Source organism: Amblyomma americanum, chromosome 8 (assembly GCF_052857255.1).
Source record: "Amblyomma americanum isolate KBUSLIRL-KWMA chromosome 8, ASM5285725v1, whole genome shotgun sequence".
Lineage (NCBI taxonomy): Eukaryota > Metazoa > Arthropoda > Arachnida > Ixodida > Ixodidae > Amblyomma > Amblyomma americanum.
Window position 1 is genome coordinate 108640153 of NC_135504.1, and position 24178 is coordinate 108664330.

General features: G+C 44.6%; 1 protein-coding gene across 1 annotated transcript in view; it reads right to left on the reverse strand.

Moving 5' to 3' along the window:
* The window catches only part of CCAP-R (Crustacean cardioactive peptide receptor), an 82336-nt gene extending 58496 nt beyond the window's left edge, over positions 1–23840 (reverse strand). Inside the window, exon 1 of the mRNA XM_077633505.1 lies at positions 23405–23840. Coding sequence (XP_077489631.1) covers positions 23405–23470 — 66 coding nt within the window. The 5' untranslated portion in view covers positions 23471–23840. The remainder of the gene's footprint in view (positions 1–23404) is intronic.
* Between the last annotated feature and the right edge of the window lie 338 nt (positions 23841–24178).

A 24178-nucleotide genomic window follows, 5' to 3' on the forward strand; every position in this document is an offset into this window, starting at 1 on the left:
ACTAACAAGCGCGCTAGCACAGATTCTTAAATATGCGTGGAGTGAGGAACCCTTAAAATTCCACAGTTTTCTTTGGTCCTTTCTTAGGGCAAGATTTCCTCTACTGTCTCCTTGGAATAATTTGAGCTTTGCATTCTAAGCTGACGGAGTAGCTGGCAGGAACTTGGTAGCCGACAACGCAACGTCACCGCCTCGCCCTTGGAGGTGCGCTTGGGTGCACGCAGACACGGTACATGCAGGTTTTCACATAAGGAAACACTTGACTGCGAAAAGAGACCACTCTCATAACACGCGAATAATTTGCTTCTAATTGCGTGGTTTGATAATAGAACATCCGCCGAGTGATTTTAGGCTTCCTCGGCAATCTCAAGACGGGGGCCACGAACAAGCCCTCTTCTCCAGGGAGCACTCTGTTGACTGTGAGGTTGCATGACTTCAAGCAAGAAACGCCATTTAGCGTGGCTAGGCCAAACTGGAATTAGGTGTGTTAGCACTCGGTTTTCACATCAGTTTGGGTTTTGGTTCGAGGGTCGGTTTTCAAGGTGAGGCCGGTTTCAGACAAAGACAGTTGAAATAGGGAATTCAGGGCCTTAGTGCTAGCCCCATAACATAATCGGGACCGCGTAACGCACCCTAAGAGGGCGATGCGATAGCGGTGTGTCCTGGATTCATTGCACACGGAAGGAAGTTTTTGAACCCGACAATATCTAAAGCACAGCGCGAGAGTGCAGCAGATAGACACGCATTTTTTGGGATATCGCAGTACACTGCCATCTGTTGATGAACTCTAAGACATATAGTACTTTATTTTGGGAACGTAGAGCGTTTGGAATACACGCGTTATAGACCGACTTTGTACCTGTTGCTTCGGCAAAAGACGGCTTCAGTAAAATTACTGTTAGTCTAAAGGAAGTGTATGAGCACACCGAGTTCTAAACGGAGTGGAATTCACTCTTGGTGCTCAGCTCTGCATTGTCTCTTTTCTAAATGTTGGGTTTCTAGTTCTAGCAAATATGGTTTACATTTTAGGACAAATCCTGAGTTTATTTAGGTTTTAGACATCAAAAATAGTTTTTAATATTGCTTGTAAAATCTGGATATAACGCGATTAACTTTATCGAGGCGGCCAGGGCAGTGGGGCATCGTGAAATCCTGTAAGTGTGCGGAGTTCGCGCATGCATAAGAAGTAGGGACGCGCCGTGGCATCAGACTACATGCTTTCAGTATGTACAGTCGAGCTTGCCGCGACAAAGTAGCAGCCGGACTTGCATCGAACGCTCATCCGGCATGCTCAATCCGTCACCCTTCATTCAATGCAGACGCCGCCTTTCCGTCGCGCTCAAAGCAGGCTTCATGCAGCTCGGTCTGAAAGCACCCCGTTATGCTTTAACTATCTGAAATTCTTTATCTTCTCCTGCCTTGTATGTGATTGTGCTTCTGTGACGGCACCGCCAAGCAACTGCCTCTGCCCTTGACCTTGATGGTTGTGTCATTGAGGCTGTTTCTTGTATAAACATCCATGTTTCTCGCAGCGTTGCCTCTTCAAGGGAAGCCTTGGCCTTGTTCAAGGACTCACTTGATGCGAAAAGTGAAGCGGAGGAAAACAAGATGTGGATTACGACGTCCAAGAAAGTCATTTTTGGGAAAAGTAAGTAAACACCGAAAGAAGGCTGATCCCCGCTTTCAGGCCAAAATTCTAAACAAACGCGGATTATATTATTGCATAAGTTAGATTTCATGTTTTCGTAAGCACGCCACGTTCACTTCGCTCATATTCACTGTATCCCTTTGGATTATTTTGCAGCTGCAGCACAGCGAACATGATTTGAACGCTTCAGTGCGTACTGAATGGAGCAACAGTTTATTGTTCCCTGCAAGAAGATGCTATAATTTATGTTGCGCAGATGTTGTGAGAAGAATCACTTGATGATCTTAGCTTATCCGGTCACATCATCTAACCAGGAGCATATACGATTTTCTTACATACGAAAATATTGACCGAGACTTTTATAGGAGAGGAGTGTTACTGAATTGAGTGGTTGCACGCTAGTTTATTCCTTTTATCTATCTGCTCTGTTTTTGCTCAAAAACGCATTAAAAAAAAATGAGAGCATCGGTCCCATAAATTTTTAACAAACCGAAACCCACACACATTTCCCGTATACCTCTTCGCATCAGAACAAGAGAAAATTCTCTGAAACTTTTTTCGCGTGTCGTTTTAAATGAAGGGTGGAAATTTTCTGCCACGTCAAATTGGAATAGACTGTGCTGAACCAAACCACTTGATTTCCCGCAAAAGCTTGAATGGCACACACAAAGTTCGGCAGTTTCATGTGTCAGGTCTAAGACAGCACAATTCTATTCGTAGAGGCGAATAACCTCCTTTTTTAACTCTCATTCTGATATTAATTAGGTTTTCCGAGGCGTACTCTGCAACTGGAATGATGCCATCAAGATATACGTACTGATGGAAAACTTTAGAGGAGTGGCGCTCAACTGTAAGTCTAAAAATGTCTTACGTTTTATGAGCATCGTTCTCTTGCAAAATTCACGAACGGGCATACAATATTTAAGGACAATTTGCTCTGTCTCGGCTCAGTTAGGTTTTTGAAAGCAATGCGCAAGCACATAAAAAAAATAAGCCTTGCACAGGTCTGAGTCAAAGATTTCTGTTTATTATGATTTCAGGTATTGCGTTTATGTGCTATTTTACTCTGAGCTTTACTTCTTGATTTCTAAGACTGTTGAGAATAAGTTTATTTCCACAAACACATCCACATTACACAATCACGGAGGCACCAAAGGCACTATTCCTATGTTTGTTAAAAGTTCTGTGCTATCAATGATTGTGGATAAATAGCTTATGGTTTATTAACCCTATTCACTTCAGTCTTCCTGAATGAGTAGAAGTTATAACGAGATTCAAATTGCGGCAGGCGTGAACAATGAAATATTGTGTCATGGCAGTCCTTGCATTCCTTACTATTCACATGTTTAATTTATAACGTTCGTGTTATACTTGAACTCGTAACCATATTTTAGCTATTTAAATAACTGAAATCATACGCCGGGTACCCACTGCTTTTCTAGTGCGTACTCGATTTTCCCAGGCCTTGTACTCATATTTTCTTGAGTGAAATGCTTGGTAAAAGAAACTTCGAAGGTAAAATCGTTTAAGAAGTTGAATACCATTTTAAACAATATTATTTTAAATAAGGCTATGTCGAACTATATGTTTGGTGCAAGAGCGCGAGCACTCTGCTTATATCTTAAATGTCAAGTATAGAAGCTATGATGGCACCTTGTGCTGTTACGCACAATATAGTTTTTCAACTACAGTTTTGTATCTGTGAAATACTTTCCAACATTAACGAGGAAAGCATACGCAGATAAACGTGTTCTGGCGAGAAAAAGGGAAGACATGGTCATTATTGAAACTCGGCCCAAAGACGGCACGTATTTGTGATGACCGACATTTGTAACCAGTAATCCGGATTTTTCAGCAGCAAGCATCATTTTTGAGATGCGACAGCGTGAGCTCCACCTTCTACGCGTGCACTCACTTTTGGTCTTTGTGCCGCCTTAGTTTTAACAGTTTGGCCTCAAAAGCGCATTTCAATTTTCCAATTATCTTATTTGATGATGGTACGAGTTTGAGGTGCTAATGGTCATTGGGGGAGATTTAAGGCCCGGTCAGGCACTATTTGGTTACTTTCTTTTGGGGCTTGTCTATCGCCATTTTTCCCGCTCGTATAATCTAGATATATTCGCATATACTAGGCAGTTTATTGATACTGTTTCGCATCTTCTCACTAGCAATACTTACTGCCCAGTTATGAAAATCCTTCCTTGATAATTTATTATACTGACTACTGTCAAGACCAATCGCTTTCTTTCCTTCAAAGGACGTGTTATTTGAATAGCTGCAGTTTCTTACACTAGCCAATCAGCCCTAAACCAGATCAAGCTTGAGCACTCTGGGGTCAATTCATGCATGATCAATGCAAACGCTCGAATCTCTCCCAAAGTTAGTCACGAAATTTACATATTACAAATATTTTCTAACTCTTTTGACGCGATTCTTTCCTCGCAAGCTAACGCTGTATTATTACAGTTGCTTTATCATGTCATCAGATTTTCTTATTTATATAGAAAAGCTCTAAACCACTTGTGCGCACTGTAGCGCTCCTACATTAGTGTTGCACTCAAACTTGTGCATTACAGAACTTACCTTTGAAAGTTCAGCAATTCTTGATTCCTCCACTCATTTTGAAGGACTGTAAAAAAGTCATCACAGAAAGGTAGTGGCCGTCATCTTATGCAAAGCAGCAAGAGTAATAGATAAACTTTCCGCTAATATTTTCCTGTGCTGAGGGCGGGGGGGGGGGGGGGGGGGGTTGAAATGGATAATAAAGAATTATTTCACAGAAGTTTGGCAGCATGTTAGGAAAACCAAGCATGCGCCTTACGAAGAGTCTTTCGTGCTTAAGTTATTCTTTCAACAGACCCTTCAAATGGAAACCAAACAAATTGCAAAATTTTAACGCTTTGTGCCTAACGGGATAAAACCAGTGAAAGCTGTCAGCATTCTGCTGCTTGTTTTTTTCTAAGGCTGAACGCCTGTAAACAGTACAGATTAAGTATAAGTCCACTTGAAACGAAGGACCTAATGCTCCTTCGTAAGAGCCATAGAGACGTTTCTGTAAAAACCACAAGCGCAATTTCTACCTTCTCTGAGTATCTGTAACCTCTCAACATCATCCATAAGCTTCCGGTTTAGGGCACTTTGATTTCTTGACCTAAAGCTGGTTTCTAAGAAGCATGTTTGTTGGGTGTATAAGCCCAGAACTGAGAAGCCCCGATTACCCTTTTCGTCTGCGCATACGAAGCTGATCAAGCGAGGAGTTGTGTGACGTGCTTGTCATATGCAGTTACCAAGTCCTGCGCATGCCCGATGAAGAGTAGTTTTTATAAGCAGGTGGACCGCCTCAGAGCAGCAGGATTCCCGAGACACTTATTAGTTTCGGTCGCTGTGAGCTTGAGTAAGCAGGAAAATGCCAAGAGGACTGTAGCTATTGGCGAAAGGGGCAGCAAGGTAGTGGTGGTGCCATATATCCACAAGCTGTCACACTCCCTCAAAAAGGTAGCACAAAAAGTGGGAGTTAAGGTGTGCATGTCTGCACCGGAAATATTGTACCACATTTGCAAGGCCACCTGTGCTGACAGCAGGCTTCAGAATAGTTGTACGATTCGGCATAGAAACCCTTTCGTGCAGTGTACTGAAGAAATAGTCTACAGTATCCCGCTTTCATGCGGCAAGGAGTACATTGGCCAGTCAGGCAGATGTCTTAATGAGCGGTTAAGCGAGCACCATAGGGAAGTTGGGGATGGCGGTTCCAGCAATTTGGCACGGCACGGTCGAGCTCATATATGCAAGCCTGGTTTTAAATAATGCGAGGTGAATGGCAGGAATGCGGACAGATTACCAAGAGAAATTATCGAGGCCGCTGCAATCGAAAGAGCTGGACCTGAAAGCTGCGTCAGCAGTCCGTAATTGTCGCTGACAAAGAAAGATATGGCTTTTTTAGGCTTTGAGGTGAAACGTGTTGCATTTGCTTTTTAAGTTTGTTGTTCACAAATTGTCTTGTCTAATCTGACACGTATTGTTTTTTCTTCATGTATAAATTCTGTGTGCACCAAATAAAGCCTTAGTGGAAGTTAGCGCTTGTGTTGGTCTCCTTAGTTCTTGCTGCGCTATGGAACATAATGCATACTCACTAGCCCGAACCATCATCTTGTTAATAAACTTATAAGTCCAGCTTTCTCATGAAAAATTTGGAAAGGCGACAAATTGTAAGACACTCTTGTAGAAATATTGAAGCTAAAGGTCCAATATTCTGATATGTAACAAAACCTTTCTTATAAAGAGTTTCCAGCGATCGCAACGAGCAGTTAAGACTACCATAGAAAACCATTGGGGAACGCTCTCGACGATAGCAAAAACTTGATGAGTAAAAAAAAACTAGACTGCCGCCGGGTGGTCTGCGAATATATTGATTGTTATAGGAAAATCATACCCTACCGATAGAATCGAACTAACAGAGCTATCAAAGTTAATAAATAAGCGCAAGGTAGCCGACATAAGGAAGTTTAATATGGAGAGAATCGAGCATGCTATAAAGAACGGAGGTAGCCTAAAAACAGTGAAGAGGAAACTAGGCATAGGTAAAAATCAGATGTATGCATTAAGAGACAAGCAGGGCAATGTCATTAGCAATCTGGATAAGATAGTTAACGTAGCCGAAGAGTTCTACACAGACCTGTACAGTAGCCAATGTAATCAGAGCGTTAATGAGAAAGACTGCAGTGCACAGCAATGCGTCATACCGCCAGTAACGAAAGATGAAGTAAAGAAAGCCTTAGAAGCAATGAAAAGGAGAAAAGCAGCTGGGGAGGATCAGGTAACAGCAGGTCTGTTGAAGGATGGAGGGGACATCATGCTAGAAAAACTAGCCACCCTGTATACGCAATGCCTTATGACCTCGACTGTACCAGAAGCTTGGAAGAATGCAAACATTATCTTAATTCAGAAGAAGGGAGACGCCAAGGACTTGAAAAATTACAGGCCGATCAGCTTACTATCCGGTGCCTACAAAGTATTTACTAAGGTAATCGCTAATACAGTCAGGGAAACGTTAGACTTTAATCAACCAAATGATCAGGCATACTTTCATAAAGGATATTCCACAATAGATCATATTCACACTATTAATCAGGTGATAGAGAAATGCGCAGAATATAACCAACCTCTATATATAGTTTTCATTGATTACGAGAAAGCATTCGACTCAGTGGAAACCTCAGCAGTCATACAGGCATTGCGTAATCAGGGGGTAGAAGAGCCTTATGTCAAAATACTGGAAGATATATATAGCAACTGCACAGCTACTATAGTCCTCCATAAAGTCAGCAATAAAATTCCAATAAGGAAGGGCGTCAGGCAAGGAGACACGATCTCGCCAATGCTGTTCACCGCATGTTTACAGGAGGTATTTCGAGGCCTGAATTGGGAACAGTTGGGAATAAGAATAAATGGAGAATACCTAAACAATCTGAGATTTGCTGATGACATTGCCTTGCTGAGTCACTCAGGAGGTAAACTGCAAATCATGATCAACGAGTTAGACAGGCAGAGCAGATCAATGGGGCTAAAATTAACATGCAGAAAACCAAGGTAATGTCCAACAGCCTAGCAAGGGAACAACAGTTCACAATTGGCAGCGAGAGCCTAGACATTGTGACGGAATACGTCTACTTAGCGCAGGTAGTGACAGCTGATCCGGATCATGAGAGGGAGATAACTAGAAGGATAAGAATGGGGTGGAGCGCATATGGCAAGTTCTCGCAGATCATGAGTGGCCGTTTACCAATTTCCCTCAGGAGGAAAGTGTACAACAGCATAATCTTACCGGTACTCACCTACGGGGCAGAAACGTGGAGGCTAACGAAAAGAGTTCAGCTTAAGTTAAGGACAACGCAGCGAGCCATGGAAAGAAAAATGATAGGTGTAACGTTAAGAGATCTGAAGCGGGCAGAGTGGGTGAGGGAACAAACACGGGTTAATGACATCCTAGTCGAAATCAAGAGAAAGAAATGGGCTTTGGCAGGGCATGTAATGCGAAGGTAAGATAACCGCTGGTCCTTAAGGGCAACGGAGTGGATTCCAAGAGAAAGTAAGCGTAGCAGTGGGCGGCAGAAGGTGAGGTGGGCGGATGAGATAAAGAAGTTTGCAGGCAAATTGTGAATGTAACTGGCAAAGGATAGGGTTAATTGGAGAGACATGGGAGAGGCCTTTGCACTGCAGTGGGTGTAGTAAGGCTGATGATTATGATGATGATGATGATGCTGGGTATGGGCCAACAGAATGACCGCATCAGGTGGATGTTCAAGATCCTGGCGATGGTAAAGCAATGAGTCGTTATGGTAGCGATAGCTACATTACGGCAGCATTTCAAGCCTTCAGCGTGGTTGGTCACGTAGTGCGGAGCAGGTCCCGGCGGCGCGGCACCGTGGCTGATCACGTGGTTCGTTACGTGGTTTGGCGCGTGACGAAGTTCCACTAGGCTATGTGTAGCTATCGCGTCACTCCAGGCTTAACCAGAGCTAAACCATCGCCAATTTTTTTCACGTAGATGCAAATTCATGACGATCACTTGACTCGGTACGTGACCTGGTGGTGAGGTCAACGCTGGTTACATGAGAGGATGTTAAAGGTGTGCACTGTTTACGTGACCGGAGGTCTGAAGGTGTCCGCCACAGAATTATCCAAATATCACCCTTAGATATAAATGTCAATCAGTGGTGATAGCGTAGCACATCAGTACAACTGACGAGTGTCAGCACCGTGTTTTAGGAGACGATGTTGCTTGTCCAGCAATATCAACAAAAAACAGGATGCTACATACAGCTTAGGTGCTACGTATGAAATAAATTAGTTGAACCCGTTTTACACTTTCCCTGAGAAACAAGTAAACATTATTCTTGGTCTATTTTGCTCCAAATTTTCCTTGCTGAACCTATGCACCGATGAAGGAATAAAATCTTGCTCTGTTATTGGTTTTTGTGACCTCGTGTGTGATGGAGTAGCCCATTAGCGAGCACCTGTCCCTTGCGTAGATGACGGATGAGCCAATGTCTGAGACGCATCTAACCTGGTCTTTTAGCCTATTATAACCCCGCTTAATACCAGCCCACTCCATGAATGCACTGGCTCTTCTAGGGTAGCGTATATCACGTGAAAGCGAGTGCTACGCTGCCAGAAGCTCTCATTCTTCGGTCCAAATGTATATTATTGTTCGTGCGTACCAAAATGATTTTACCTATTGGGGTGGGCCAACGTGAGGTCTCCAGAAACCTTTTTCATAATATGTGAATTTCGCCTAAAAACCTAAAGAACGAAAATTTTGGGAAATTTTGTATTGAAAGGCTTATTTGAGGCCAGCATATAATGATCTCTCCTGATGCGTAGGTGCACGCTGACTGTACAGTAGATACTGGACAACTGACTGCTACCCGCGCTGAATTCAAATACTCCTTATTTATGCAGCTTCCCCTAAGCACTGAAGAACAGCTGTGCCGGAGTAGTAGTTTGCAGGCGGTTTGCAACTAGACTGTTTAGCAATTTTCACGGGCAGACCTTGACGAACCACGGTTACATACAGACCGGAAGCCACTGAATAAAAGAACATGTAAAAAGGAATAGAGCGGAAAAAACAAAATGCCTATAGAAATTGAAATCTAATTGGTGATAAAACATTAGTCGTCTTTTCATCTTAGCATATAGATATGCTAATTATATTACTGGAGGGACGACAGAATACGACGGTCTGTGCTATACAATCAGTCTTCTTTAATATAGCTCATGCATGCCTATGCTAATATGTACTATCTATGCATCTGTATCGAAGGACGAAAGATGGAATGGCAGGCATGACTCATCAAGCAAAAGCTGGCTGAACGTCATACTCCCATAACCTGAGAAGTTAAAGTAACAAATATTCCCACTACCACCATGCCTGTTTCCTCTGGAAAAATCGGTGCTGAAATGTGAGATATGCTTTGTGTGGCTGTCACAGTAAATTTTGAGCGGAATTATGTTATAATAAACTTTGACGGTACTGTGCTACAGACCGCAGAGCAAACGTAAACATATGAGCGGTTGAAAGAAGCAGATCACAGTAATTCCTGGTGTAGCACGAGATAGTTAATCACGTTGCATTATATCAATTATATCAAGCATGCCGAAGCATGATTGATGTCTTCACTCTGAGGCAGGCCCACATTCCTCGTAAAGGCTTAGTGTTTTGATGTCAAGTTTCCTTCCTTTCTTTGTTAAGGGCTTTGTCAATGTCTAACGGAGAATAAACATTGCTATCCAGTATCGCGTAAATCGCTAATGAGGCCAGCCTAATCTGTTAATTTGAAGCGAAAGCTTCTCTATGCTTGACAAAGCCGATTTCTTCGTGCGTTGCCTGTTAACCTTCAAGTGAGCCAGACGTCAAGTGTGGCTAGAGACCTTACCATATGTAGCCCACCATGATAACGCGCCACTTGACCACTGACCTTTCGATTCGCCGGTTGTATGAGGCGGAAATAACCAGGAAAATAAGAATGGGGTGGAGCGCATATGGCAGGTTCTCTCAGATCATGAATGGCAGTTTAACGATATCCCCCAAGAGAAAAGTATACAACGGACAACAGCTGCATCTAGAGGAACTCACCTATGGGGCAGAAACGAGGAGGCTAACCTAAAGCCTTCAGCTTAAATTAAGGGCAATGCAGTCAGCTACGGAAACAAAAATAATAGGTGCAACGTTAAGAAACCGGGAGCACGTAGAGTGGGTGTGGAAACGAATACGCGTTAATGGCAACCTAGTCGAAGTAAACAGGAAGGAATCGGCTTGGGTTGAGCATATGTAATGCTAAGGCAAGATAAAAGCTGGTCCTTAAGGGTAACAGAGCTGATTCTAAGAGAAGGCAAGCGTAGCAGGGGTGGAAAAAAGTTAGTTGGGTGGAGTAAATTAAGTTGCTTGCGGGCGCAGCTGGCCAACGATAGGGTTCATTGGAGATATATGGAGAGGCCTTTGCCCTGCAATGGGTGTAGTCAGGCTGATGATGATGATGATGATTGTATGTTTTAGTCAAGTTGGAGGCTAGCCTGTGACAGGCGTTCGGACCGATGACGTATGCACCTTCATTGCATGGTTTGAAGCGCGGTTGAGGTGTCCACGGAGATGTCGAGGTCTGAGATGTACTGCGCCCTTTCCTCTCCTCAAGACCCCCATTTTTCGAAACACATGCTTTCACATTCCTTCACGTAAGCAGACTTACGTGCCCTCACGAACTTCTGTTTTTTGTGCAGGGCCTGATATGTTGGTAAAACGGGACGATGCATCAGTAGTCACCCCAGCGAACATGCTTTCGTCCCAAGATGCTGCTGCCTCCAACAGCATTCTGGCGCTCCATTGAAAAACCTGGAAAGGGCTTTTCACTTTATTTTTTTAATGGCGCGCAAGCTCAGGCGCATTACTGGGGTTCAAGCACGATGGAAATATGTGAAGCCTGTGTTATCGCGAGCAAGGGGTCATCTCGCGTCAGAAAACCTGTAATTTCTCCGTCCCGCCAAGAGGTGGTGCATCATAATTCTTCAGTGGCAAGGCTTTGCACTTTTTCGTTTGCTGGCATTGTCTTTTTTATGCTTCTCTACAAGCTATATGCACAGATAGTTTTGCACTTGCGCAATGAATGCGCTTAGGTCGCTGTCAGCGATCGTGTGCCCCGTTTATCTGCGCAGCGTTCTTTTCAAAGGGTAAAAACAGGTACGCGCACGAAACACATGTTTCACATCGCACCTGGTCAAAGGGCTATAACTGAGATTTAAAGGACTAATTGATACAGAAAATTCTAATTCAAACGTCTTCAATTGGAGAACAACGCCCAATCTAAAGTAACTCTTGTTATCCATAGGTAGGCTTGTTGCCGAGCTATTGAATCTATCGTTGTAATCGCGTCTTCCTTCCTGCAGTTACAAACGGACGCATGAAAAATTAAAGTGTAGGACAGAAAGAGGGCACAGTTTGTATACAGGAAGAACGAAAGTAACATAAGTTACTGCGCGCGGGAGAAAATAAACTATTTTAAAAGCGAAGATGTAGCACACCTTTATGATGATTTCCGGCTCAGATTGCGTTCGTTTGGCAGACGAGAGGGCTTTAGCGTTTAGCAGTTGCCATCATGTAATGTGCTACTGACGCCGTCGGTAAATAACACGAAAACGCTGCGCAGAAGTATAAAGCGCACGAAGAGCAATCCATCGACGGTCGTGCGAAGTGAAAGGACATTCTCCCGGGAGATGCTCTCCGGGAAGTAGGGCACCGCTTCCTCTCCCACCCCTGGCCCCCTTCCTTATTTTCGATCTGCTTTCTTCATTTCTCCCTCCGCTTACCCTGCCGACTGGGTGGTGGCGCCATCTGCCGATCATTGCCAGCAGCGGTTGAAAGAAAGCTTGGAAGTTTCGAGGGCTGCGCCAGCTGCGCGGCTTGAATCGAAACTGAATGAGGTTCCACTACATGTGTTAATCGTAATCAGAACCACGTAAAGTCATTGCAGGTATAAAGGGTAGTGAAGACAACAGTTTAGAAGTGAACAAGAAAATGGGCAGGTTTATTAGCCGACGGAGCTTTCAAGAAACACTCAAAAACGGAGAGCACAACACGTACGTCCTCTTAGTAGAGCGGTTCAAACGGCATTGTCTGCATCTGTTTCTCTCCGACTGGATGTTGAGGGAGGCCCAAGTAACTGGAGAGCAGTGGCCCGATGTCCCTCAGCGTCTCCCGGTTCACCGCCCGCTGCTAGTCGAAGAGGGCGAGCGCGGTCGGTGGTGCTCGGGAAATGTAGACCGTTTCGGAACGGGAGCGGCAAGTGCGCCGGCGCACGTGTTTGGTGGATTCGGAGCGCCTCTCTTGACGACAAAAGTATAAAAGACTATATATATCCCTGATTATCATTACTATTCTGCGCGGTGGCTTACCTATTGCCACTTCTATCCTGATCTTAGTTCCATGCGTGACACACTTCTGGTCCCAGTTGCTAAAGACCCACTTGGTACTCTCTACTTAAAATTCGTTAATAAAGTTATTTAAAAAATATAATAGTTGTACTCTGCTTGCACAAGCCTATGGAGCCGGAACGTGGAATCTACCATGCTCGGTTGAATATAACTCAACCACAATGAAGCGATCTACGGAAAAGAAGACTATATATCTCACACATTAAAAAATTCAGGGGGGGGGGGGGGCACTTTGTTGACCAAAGGTGCGGTGAGGTGAAAGCCTATAGCACGGTGCTGCCGCTTGTGCCGCTGATGTGTGGCGAAGATGTTAAAGAATGACTACAAAGAGCGTTTAGGCGGCATCCTTCCAGATCGGCGTTCAGGAGGCGTCTGGATTGGGACAGACTGACTAAAAATCTTTATTTTCAAAATATGTGCAGGGAGCGAGTGGAGCGGTCCATAAGGGGCCGTTCCATACAAACGCTAGGTGGGCTGCTCATTACAGGAGCCCATTGGCGGCAGCTGCTGCTCGGGCGCGCCCGTCCAGGGCCTTTTGGCTCTCCAGGTCAGAACAGCCGAGCAGGGCCGCCTCCCAGTCTTCCCGAGTAGGATTGGGGATGGGGGAAGGGGGGGGGGGGGGTTGATTGGCATGCTCACACCATGTTGTAACTATCCGAAGGCTTTTCCCTACAGTGCGGGCAATCCCCTGTGCACGCAGGGTCGAAATGTTTGATGGCTGCCGGGCACAGCATTGCTTTAGTATAAAGGCGAAGGAGTAAGCGTTCCTCCGATTTTGTGGGGCCCTTGCAGGGCTTAGGAAAGATTGCACAGCCGAATTTGTAATATTGGACAATTTGCATGAAGGTAAAAGCCTGATTAGGGTTGGAGTCCGCATCGGGGGGAGGCGAGGGAGAGGCCCGGAGGGTGAGCGCGTGGGCAGCGGCGTCGGCCGCTTCGTTGCCCCCTAGACTCGTGTGCGCGGAAGTCCATACTATTGTGCGGGACTCGGAAGCCCTGATATAATTACTATGCCGAAGTATTCGGTAAGCCAAAAGGGATAAAAAGCCAGTTTCGATATCCCGGCAGGCCCCTCGCGAGTCGGTAATGACGACCCGCGAGTCCTGATCGGCGGCGACGAGCGCGATTGCCACCTCTTCCGGGTGAGTGATGTCTTGTGCTTTGAACGACGCGAAAGCGTTTTGCAGAGTTGCCAAGGTGTCCACGGAACGTCACCGCCCATTCGGCGCGACGCCTTGCCCGTTGGGCAATTTAAGGAAAGGAAATTGTGCCTGTCTCGCATACGTCGATTGACACCCGAACCGCGCCGTAAGAGATGAAAAATGAAATGAGAATTGGTTTAAGTATATCTATGACTAATGACTATGACTGATGACTATTTAGTCATTAATGGTTGTAGAGCGTTACATCGGACGGACAGGTGTCATGGCCGCGAGTATGAGCCATTAAACGCTTTAGCCTTAAAAGACAGGAAAAAAGCAGAGCGGGCCAGCGAACAAGCGGTATGTACTAACATCCTAGTCCCAATGAAGAATAAACGGCAACAGGGCGCCTGAATTTATCACCAAGAAGAAACGGCCTCGAGCAGGGCGTGTAATGCGAAAGGAAGATAATTGGTGTTCGTTGAGTTTAAAGAACTCGATACTAAAAAAACGTAAGGGGAGCAGGCGGTGGCAGAATGGGAGGTAGGCAGATCAGACTAAGGTGTACGCTGCTGGCCCGTGACCGGGTTAATTGTAGCGATGGAGGAGAAACCTTTGTTCTGCCGTGCACTTAGTTATGCTAGTGATGAGTATAGTGATGCTGATTTCAATTAGAATACCCTTCCCTCGTATTGTTCCCTGATTCACGCCGCTCTATTTTCCTTAATGTTAGTCCTATCGGTCGCAATTCTAATTAGGCTTGTTGTTGAACCTAATGGCCACGATATCAGTATTTCTTGAGTGTTGGGAACTTCTGGAAACTTCGTACGGCGCTATCGACCACGCATCTTAAAAGTCACATCAACTTGCCGGCAACGTTTAGTATATGTGTTAAAATGATGTACGAAAGTGATGAACATTGCTGCAGTGCATAGATTTAGCAGAACAAAAACAGGAACGCACACATAAAAAGTAGCTTAAAGGTCCACTGAAGCAGCAGCTTTTCCGCCAGGGCATTTTTTGTTTATGAGTGTATGAGTTGATATTAGTTAGTTTATGTGCATTCGGAGAAGAATGGCGGTTAAATATTCATACGTCAGTAAATTATTTCCTGAAAACAGATTTCAGGGCACGAGGCCATGGTGAAAGCATTTCATGTGTGTTTAGATCTAGTTTTCGTAGGCGCCTTCAGTGGCGCTGTTTCCGCATCTGTCTCCTGTACGCAGTTATACTAGGGGCAGCATTTCTTGAGAATGAAGGGAAGGCTGCATGCGCAAGCGCCCTGAGCTGCGTCATTCCGACAAAAAGTTAGACCGCACGGAAGCACCCCTGCCCGCCTGACGCTTTGCTCTCTCCGCCGTAGCTTGAGTCGTGCAGCTGGCGCCATCTGTGGAAGTTGCTGGTATGAAGATGTGTACAGCAAATTCGTTTTGATCAAATAAATTGTTTTTTTCAGACTTCTATGAGAATTTTTGGCAGCTGTGTTAGCCAAATACCTTAAATAACGAATAATGGCAATCCTATATTTAGAGAGAAATCTCAAAACGCAATGCGGGACTGCATTCCACTGCATACGAAGAGAGACTGTGTTTTTGTTCTGAAGATTCTGCTCCATTCACAAAAAAATTCGTAGCGGCGTACAGCGGCGTGATCTCCTGTATCCGTTGTGATACTCGCCGCACTTCTCTGACTTGGCCAAGAACTGAAGTAATGGATCGTTCCTAGGCCATTCATTACATGACAACGTGGGTTTTGTCATTTTGATAGGGGAATAGATAGGCCGCGGCCTAACGCCAGTAGTTTTCTCTAGCTTCAAAAATATGAATAACCGTTTGCTATAAGCAAATATATTGCACAGCAGGCATGCAAAAGAGGCGATTTCTTATAACAATAAAAAGATGTCCCAGGTCATGCTGCAAACATTTACTTTCACACATGCACAAACGAAGAGCGATGCACAAGGAATTCTTTTAGCTTTTCCTTGCTTCCCTTTGAATGAAGCATTTATTTGCCCCAAGAAGGCTACCATTGTTTTTTATGAAAACAAAAACACTGCAGAACAAAGCGTCAATATATTGCGTCAAAGGTAGCGGTGGAGTTTTTTGGAGGCCAGCTACGGTTGAGGTTGTGGAAAGGTTTCTTACGCTGTTGATGAAACTTACAAAGGAACCAAACACGGCGTTCCAATTCATACCTGGCAATTCTGACCATAAGCATTATTGAGCAGGATACCTTTTATTAAAGAGATTTTTTCATGTAATGTAAGATTTGACTATAACAATAAATATATCCGCAGATCACCCGACGGTGGTCTTGTATTTTTTTTCTATTCACGTTTTTGCTGTTGTCAAAAGTGTTCCCGGTTGGTTTTTTTATGGCACTCTTACCTGATCGACGCGATCGCTGGAAACACTGTAAAAGAGAGATTTTGCTCCATATCAGAATAATGGACCATTACCTCCAATATTTTTTACAGTGTCTTACAGTTTTCCAATTCGAAAAATTTTTGCCCGAGAAAGCTGGGCTTGATTGTGTAGAGTGAAATCTCCTTCCATGTACACGGTTATTCAATGAAATCCGCTCAACGTATTTCCTTCGATACCGCGTGGCGCAGAATAAAGAATATACTAGACAGGGCCGAGATAGTCAACGATGGTAACACAGTGGCCTGATGGCTTACCACATTTGGAAACGTATGCCCAACTTAGAAACACAAGGGGACATAAATGACAAAAGACACAAGCGCGAACACACGAAACAAAGGCGCTTCTGCCACGTGTCTTTTGCCATTTTTTCTCCCTGTGTTTTTAAGTAGAGCATACGTTCTCAGAGAAGCAAAAAATAATCAAAAGCTCATGTATAGACACAGCCAAGTACGCAATGAGGCTTCCCGCCGCGGCTTTTCAACATTTCTTATGTGGTAGTATTTGGCTCCAAAACGAGGCTTGTCTGGAAAAAAAGTGCGTTTTTGTTGGTTCTGTGTCGGATTTGATTAGTATCGCATTCCCATTATGATTTAATGGCGAGTAAATGTATATTTCAATATTCATGAAAATATTTTCGCCATTAATAAATTCTAATATATTTATTCTTTTCTGGTTTGATGACCATGGCTTTCTTGGTTGACTTGCAAAAGTTTCGCTAGCCGTATGAACATATGTTGATGAATTAGGCGAATTCTTAGACGTGTTCTGCGTGACGATCTTCCTGCAGTTATCTGCAGTCAACTATGTCCTGCCATTTCAAGGACCGCAGAATGTACGAGACTCCTGGTGAAACCAGCGGCATGAGTTCTTGGCTGCAGTTCTTTAGTCCTCGATGACAGTGCTGATATTACAAGGCTGAGGGACGTAGATGTCCTATACTATGGCGCAGATTTAATTGATGTTGATAAACGCTGCTGTGAGGGCAGTGAAGTATGGGCAGCTCCAGTCTTCTCGCGCATGCGTTAGTTATACAAAAGCCTTTTAAAGACTAGCGGGGAATTTCTGGCTTGCTTTTGAACTTATGCTAACCTGGCAGGTACTGGAGAACTCTTATTCAAGATACTGTCGCGAGAAAAAGTGCCGTTCACAGCGCGAGCTTCGACTGAATCGCACATCAGAGCCGTGTGTTCGGATTTTTCGATAACTAATGGTGTGACGCAGCGTTGCAGGGAAACTTCTTCGCCTTGCTTGTGAAACTTCTCTGGCACAATCAAAGAGGACGCGGGCCGGAGAAGACGCTGAATGGCGGCCTCAGTTAGTCAGCAGCCCTAGTCTTGGCTGCCGCAAGTGGCAGCCGCTTGGCGAGCACGGCTGGCAAGGGTCGCTTGGGCCTCGACCGTCGACCACCCGAGGGCTAAGGCCTTCCGAGCCTCTTTATTCGGGCTGGGATGGGGAGGGAAGTGGGGACCGGATTGGCATGCCGACACCATAAAACGGTACCCTAGGGACGCTAGGGACTGGGTATACGTTGCGACGCAATGCAGTTAAGTTGATGCTGTCGTGGATTGGAATACTTTTTCTCTAGACGGTCAGAGTTCTACCTACAATACACGGTCGCGTATATTCTCTGAAATTTAAAAAAAAAAGTTTAGGGAAAACGAGATCAGCAGCGCCCGAGCGCGGTACCGAAACCACAGTCAATGTGTATTGTGTGATTACAAAATCACAAACGCGCCGCAATGTCAGCCCTAGCCAACTGAATTCAATCTAGTGCTCGCACATTGTGCAGTGCTGTCCAGTTTTCATCGTGACCGAGTATACTTTGCTGTAAATAAAAACTCACTCATCTTAATTCGTCTTTGACAGCCGTGCACAGTAAGAAGCACAGTGAAAAGTGGTATATAGGAGCTCTTTCAAAACTTTTAATTTTGAAATCAAATAAAGCGCTAGGAGAACTAGCAATATTAGCAAATATCGTTCAGGAAATGTTATATTACGCTAATTAGTGGCGCACTACCCTTAATGTCTAATAGTCGGTCATTTAATGGCGTATTTGAGAGAAAAAAATCACAGAGAGAGAGATGTGTATTTAAAACAAATCTGCATGCTTATTCTCTCCACAACCGGACACTATTTAAGTAGTTCAGTAATCAGAACAGCGGTGACTGTTGGTTAATAGGCGAATCAAGTGAAAGAGGACAAAGCAGACATCCAAGTAGCACACACACCACCGATCAATTTAAATTGATTGATTTTCAGCACCTTTAATGAAAATAAAAGCCTTTCTTTACGCACGCGGGCATGCTGTTCATGAATGCTATTGAGAACAAGACAAATACATGCATGAATATGTCGTTCACAGTCACATGAAAACCCTGCTATCGCTTGGTCACAGCTACCGACGACGAGCCTATTCGTGTTCCCTTAATTCTCTCCGGCGCGCCTCCAGCAACTAGCGCTCATATCTGGATCTCCACGGATCCAACGCCGAAAAGAATAATTTGGGCTGCTGGCCACTAAGGCTTACGAGGTAATGAGGCTACTGACGCAGCTGCCCGAGCGCTTACTCACCGGGCTCCGCATTCCAGCTCTTCTGGCTCGAAGACAAACCAGCCGCTGCTGCGGCTCAGGGAAATCGGAACACATTACAACGACAACCACCGCCTTTTCCCGGCCCCTGCGAAGGGGCTGAGTAAGACGGAGGATCGAACTTTAAGGCGCCTGCAGACAGGTTCTCTACTCTGTCCTGCAATCATCAAACATTACGATCCTCACACGGATAGGCGATGCCCGCACTGTGGGGAGACCTGTGATATCTTCCACGTGGTGTGGGCGTGTACTCAAAATCCCCACCTCCCTCTCTTCCCCTACTCCTTCCCGAAAGGCTTGGGAGACTGCCCTCCTCAACTGCTCCTCGCTTGAGCTCCAAAAGGCTCTGGTGAAACGGGCGCTAGACGGTTCCTCGTCATGCGGTGTCCCGGACTAGGGAAGCCGACGATGTAGCGGGGCCACTCTGCAGTGGCTCCCAAACTCTATTCCGCCAAATAAAAGTTTTCACCACCACCGCTAGCGATGCTCCTAGTCAGACAAACACAAGGCGAGAAGCGGCTGCAGTATATACGCGAAAATTTAAACGGCTGCCCGCATTCCAGCGGCACGTGATTCTCTCTCGGCCGGTCATTTAAGCATCAACTGCTTTTCCCAGTATAAAGTTTACCAAATACCCATAGGATCTAATGTGAAACCTTTCATGTACACCATACGGAACGAGATTTACGCAATATGAAAAGGGGGGCGGGTTGCCTAATCTCGTAAGGCTATGGTAATGTTTACATTGGCGAAACCAGTCGATGCATTAAAGAATAGAAGACTGAGCGTCTTATTTCGTTGAAACTGGGCACTGAAATCGGGTTGGTTTACACGAGAAAGATAGCCGCTGCTATCTGTCTCGTGTAAGAGCTGCCAAATATGCCTAAGCGAAGCGCTTCTAAATGCAATCGAGAGTGTTTTTTTTTTACTCGCCCGTGAGTGACAACTTGATCCATCAAGCGCTTTGCTCGTTTCTTGTTTTGGTTAGGTGGAGCACTTAATCAAAAGCGCGTGCGCCAGAAACCGTTTTATGAAGTCTGAGTGAGATCAAAATAAATTAGTTTCAAATCCAGCAGTGGTCTATGTGCTCTCTTTGTCTCGTCTCTCATTAATTCTCCACTTGATCCTTCAATGTCAGACACTGTGTTACGAACAAAAGGCTTAAGTCTTTTAAACAAGCCAAAAAACTGACGACGCAATCGCGAAGTTTACATTGCATGGAAGGCACACCTTCTACTATATCGTGGTGCTGTAAGAGGATGCCTCTTTGGTTTCCTTTTTATGGGAACCAAATGAAACAATAGCTAAAACGCCGGTGACACCATTTTTGCAGGATGATGATTTCACCAACTACTTTCTACAATCATGGATGAATGAGCGGTTCACATACGCTTCCGCTACCTGTAGTAAATGCTAAGTTATAACAAAATATCCAAAGGGCAGAGAAGTAGGCAGAGCCCAAGGTGAATTCCCCCGAAAGGGTGAGCCACAAAATACTGCGCAATAATTAGCGGTATCTATGCAAAAGAAACGTTCAATATATACACCTACGCATATATGACGGAAGCGGATGCGCGCATCGCCATTATACGTTTATTTCTTGGTCAGCAGCGCAGCTGGGGTCCCGGAGGTCAGATTTGAGCACTGCGGGAATGAATTATTCGTACGTAAAAGCACGGTATACATTCATAACGCATTTATCGGCCTTCCGGCACGTGCAAGGTGTACAGCACGCTATTGCATCGCGTGCTAGTAGTAGCGTCCTGAGCAAATAGAGTTCTCCAATTCTCCTTACAACCCCTCAGTCACTGCGTACGCGACACAAATATCATTACTGTGTGCTGTGAAATATTAAACTCTCTCTCCAACTTTATCGCTCGTTTGATACCAGCAGCGAAAGTTAATTGGTTTAGGGGGGGTTACGTCCAAAGCGACTAAGGATATGAAAGACGCCGATGTGAAGGGCTCCGGAAATTTCGACCACCTGAGGTTCTTTAACAGGCACTGACATCGCACAGTACACGGGGCTCAAGAATTTCGCCTGCCTCGAAATTCGACCACCGCGGCTGGGTCAGCAGCCCAGCAGCACAACTACTGAGCTACCGCGGCGGCGTCAATCAACTGGGGTAAGAGAAGAGGTTTTATGCTTATGAGCAAGAAAAGCACACTATATTCGGTTACAACTTTGAATGCAAAAAGGTTTCATATTTAAATTCACCTTACCTGGGTTATAAAAAAACCTCGCATTCCAGAAAATCTAGGCTGCCAAAACGGGCTATCAATCTGGCTGGTCAATTTTATGGCAGTTTCTTGAAACTGTTACGCATGAACCAATCCCGAAACTGCTGTGTGTGCGTCGCGATAGCAGTGATATCGAAAGCGAGTCTTTAAAAAATACGTTAGGTAACTACAGCCTCCACATCGAATTATTTCGACGAATCCCCGAGAGTGGTTAGCAGTTTGGTAATTCGCGAACTAACGACCATTGCTGAATATTTGAGAATACTTTGCAAATATTCATATAAGGTAAATGTCGCAGTATGAGGTGCACCGAAAGTTTCACATTGTAATAGATGATACGGCAAGCTCAAATTGCTCCCGGAAGATAGGAAACCAGGAGAACATAGAGAGGAAGAGTATTTGTCCCAATTATTCTTCTAATTACGGTGAACTATAGCATACTTGCATTTAGAGTTCATGCTCGCATTGGAAAGTCAGAAGCGGTCATATCTTGAAGTTTCTTTATTTCATACAATTCTCGCAGCAAGCCCTTATTCCTACAGGCTACAAGATTTCAACTCAGTCAGTCTAATCACGCAAAGAATATCGAGAAAGCAGTGCAAGGACTCCTCCCTGGTTCAGACACCTGATCCGTGTTTTGTCGCGTGTGCTAGCGGCACCAAGCAACAGGTGGTGCAAAAAGCCCCCCTACAAATTTCGGTGAAGTAAAATCGAGCACCATACAGATAAGCTGCGCCACCAAAGGAAGAAAATATCGCCGGTTATCACCGCCTTGGAAAAGTTATTGAGCAATAACAGTTTAGAAACTCTAACTATATGTCTTAGAGCATGAACGCGTTGGGACAATTCAACACGCCTAAAGAAATAGTAAAGAAACAAGACTGCCTATGTTTTGTAGAAGTACCTTGAATGGTTTGCGCAGTCACAGAAATGGTCTTTGTTTTTAAAAATTTAGTCGATGGACGGTTAAAATTTATTCTGTCATTTTGTACTTCCTAGCTGTATAGCAAGCGCGAAAAACAACCACTTTTTTGTATCCATAACTGTCTGTGAACGAAGATCAAATTACGAATTTCAACACCCTGTATTGTCTGCTTTCACGTTTGCTTTTAATAAACTACTTTGCTCGCAAAGACACCCCACAAAAGTTGGCAATTATGTTTCTGAAGTCAAAAAACAGAAGTAGTGTGCACCCATCTCGCAAGCAATGTCTATTTGCTTTAAATAATTGGCATATCTGATGAATAACTAAAATATACTTGTGAAGAACACAATACCTTTGATACAGATGCTTAATCTTTTGAAGGACTTACTTTGTTACTGTAAGCTCACTGTTCGTCAGAAATTATATAATGATGAAAACAAATTAACAGAGCCTTGTAATTTGTTGCGTGTTGTTAGCTTACAAATGGCACATAGGAATTAAGGAATAGGCGATTTAAAGCATAGCAGTGCTTGTTTTATAAAGCAATCAGCGGAGCACACAGTATACGAAAAAACAGAAATCAGCATAGCACTAAACAAAAAGTAAAAGTAGGAGGATAGTTCGTTTGGGACGTTTCGTGTGAATTACATTCACCACAGGAAGTGAATGTGACAATGTGTGAACCAAATAATGAGTGCTTTAAAACAACCCACTAAAAAAAATGCCGCTTTTGGGAAACCGCATATGTTCTGGCGAGTAAAAATATCAAAGTTGGTTCTTCGAAATTCCAGGCAAACAGGGTCGCCAAAGCTAGGAATTCACTGTAGCTGCCGCTATCGCGATTCCTAAGATTCGATTCCTCTCTTCCTAGCATAAATAAAAATGACTGCAAATATAGCCCGGCCCATCAACATTATTTTCTTTCTTTCCTGCTCGCATCGTTCTAGCTTTGCATTATAGTCCGAGATATGCGTTAAATCACTCACATAGCAGGCAGCTGCGCGTTGTTTTTATGCTGCTCCAGTGTCATTTCTCCACTTGAAGTAGGCTACTGTTCCATTACTTCCTTCTTTAAAAACTTCATGCAGAAGCAGCCGAGAATAATGTGCTTAATTTTTAATTCTGATGAGCCGTGAGCAGTGCATCGCAGTACATCGAGAAGAGAGTAACTAAGTGCGTTAGTGGTATCTTTGAGGGCAATCGTTCAGAAAAAAAGTTATACAGAAAAGTAGCATCTACCTTGCTGTACAGGATAGTAAAAAAATCAGCTCTTTGATTTGCTAGACGATGCGAGAGCGAACGCGAACCGCCTCTCGCTTTGTGATATGCAGCAAGCGCTTATAACAGCCCCGTGATCTGTTCATAGAGGCTGCTTTCATATTAAAAAACAGGTAAATAGCACCGCTCTTATGCCGGACACATGCAAGATGGCAAATACTTCGCAATATCTCACCTGATAAAAGTCGAAAGGTTCCAACTCAGTGACGTTCGCGGAAGTTTCATTTTCCTTCAAAGCCATGTTGGGGTGTTCAAAGGCAGAGGCAAGAAAAATTCGTCCCACGCATCATCCACCATCAATATACTGGCCGAAACGAGGCAGGAATGTAAAACACGCAACGCGGGAGCCACAAAGACGAACACATGAGTCAAATAACCCACAGTCAACGAAGAGACCAATGAGAGCGCGCAGTAAATGTCGTTTCTTCTTTCCCAATTGTTTTCTTAGATTAGCAGCACTTTAGAAGAGCGGACACGCCAATTGTTTCTAGATCTCGAGATGTCTCTCCAGCGCGACACATAGAAAACGCCCGCCGCTGCCCGCTCTGCTTAATTCGCAGAAAGGTGGACGTTCCCGCTCCGGCCGTCCGACGCGAAGTAAGGAGCGTTCTGAAGTGTATCCCACCGACCCGGCCTTTTCTATCTCCCCTTTCCCTTTTCCTTTTCTCTCGCTTCGCGCTGCTCTTTGCCCTCCCAGCTGTGAGCTGCTGCCATCTGTCGGATGCGGCGGCGTCACTGGCTAGCGAGCGAGTTAATGAAGCCTGGAGTCTCGGTTTGATGGACAATTTTGCCGGCTCCAAGAGGAAACATATTGTTAATTGTGGAAAATACGGCAGGCTAGAAAAAAGGCCTCCAAATGTTGCGCGAGGTCTTAATTGTGCACGGGGTGGGTCTAACTCACCTGTGGGCTGCACTGTGGTGTCGCCACTTCCAATGCTGCCATTCTGCA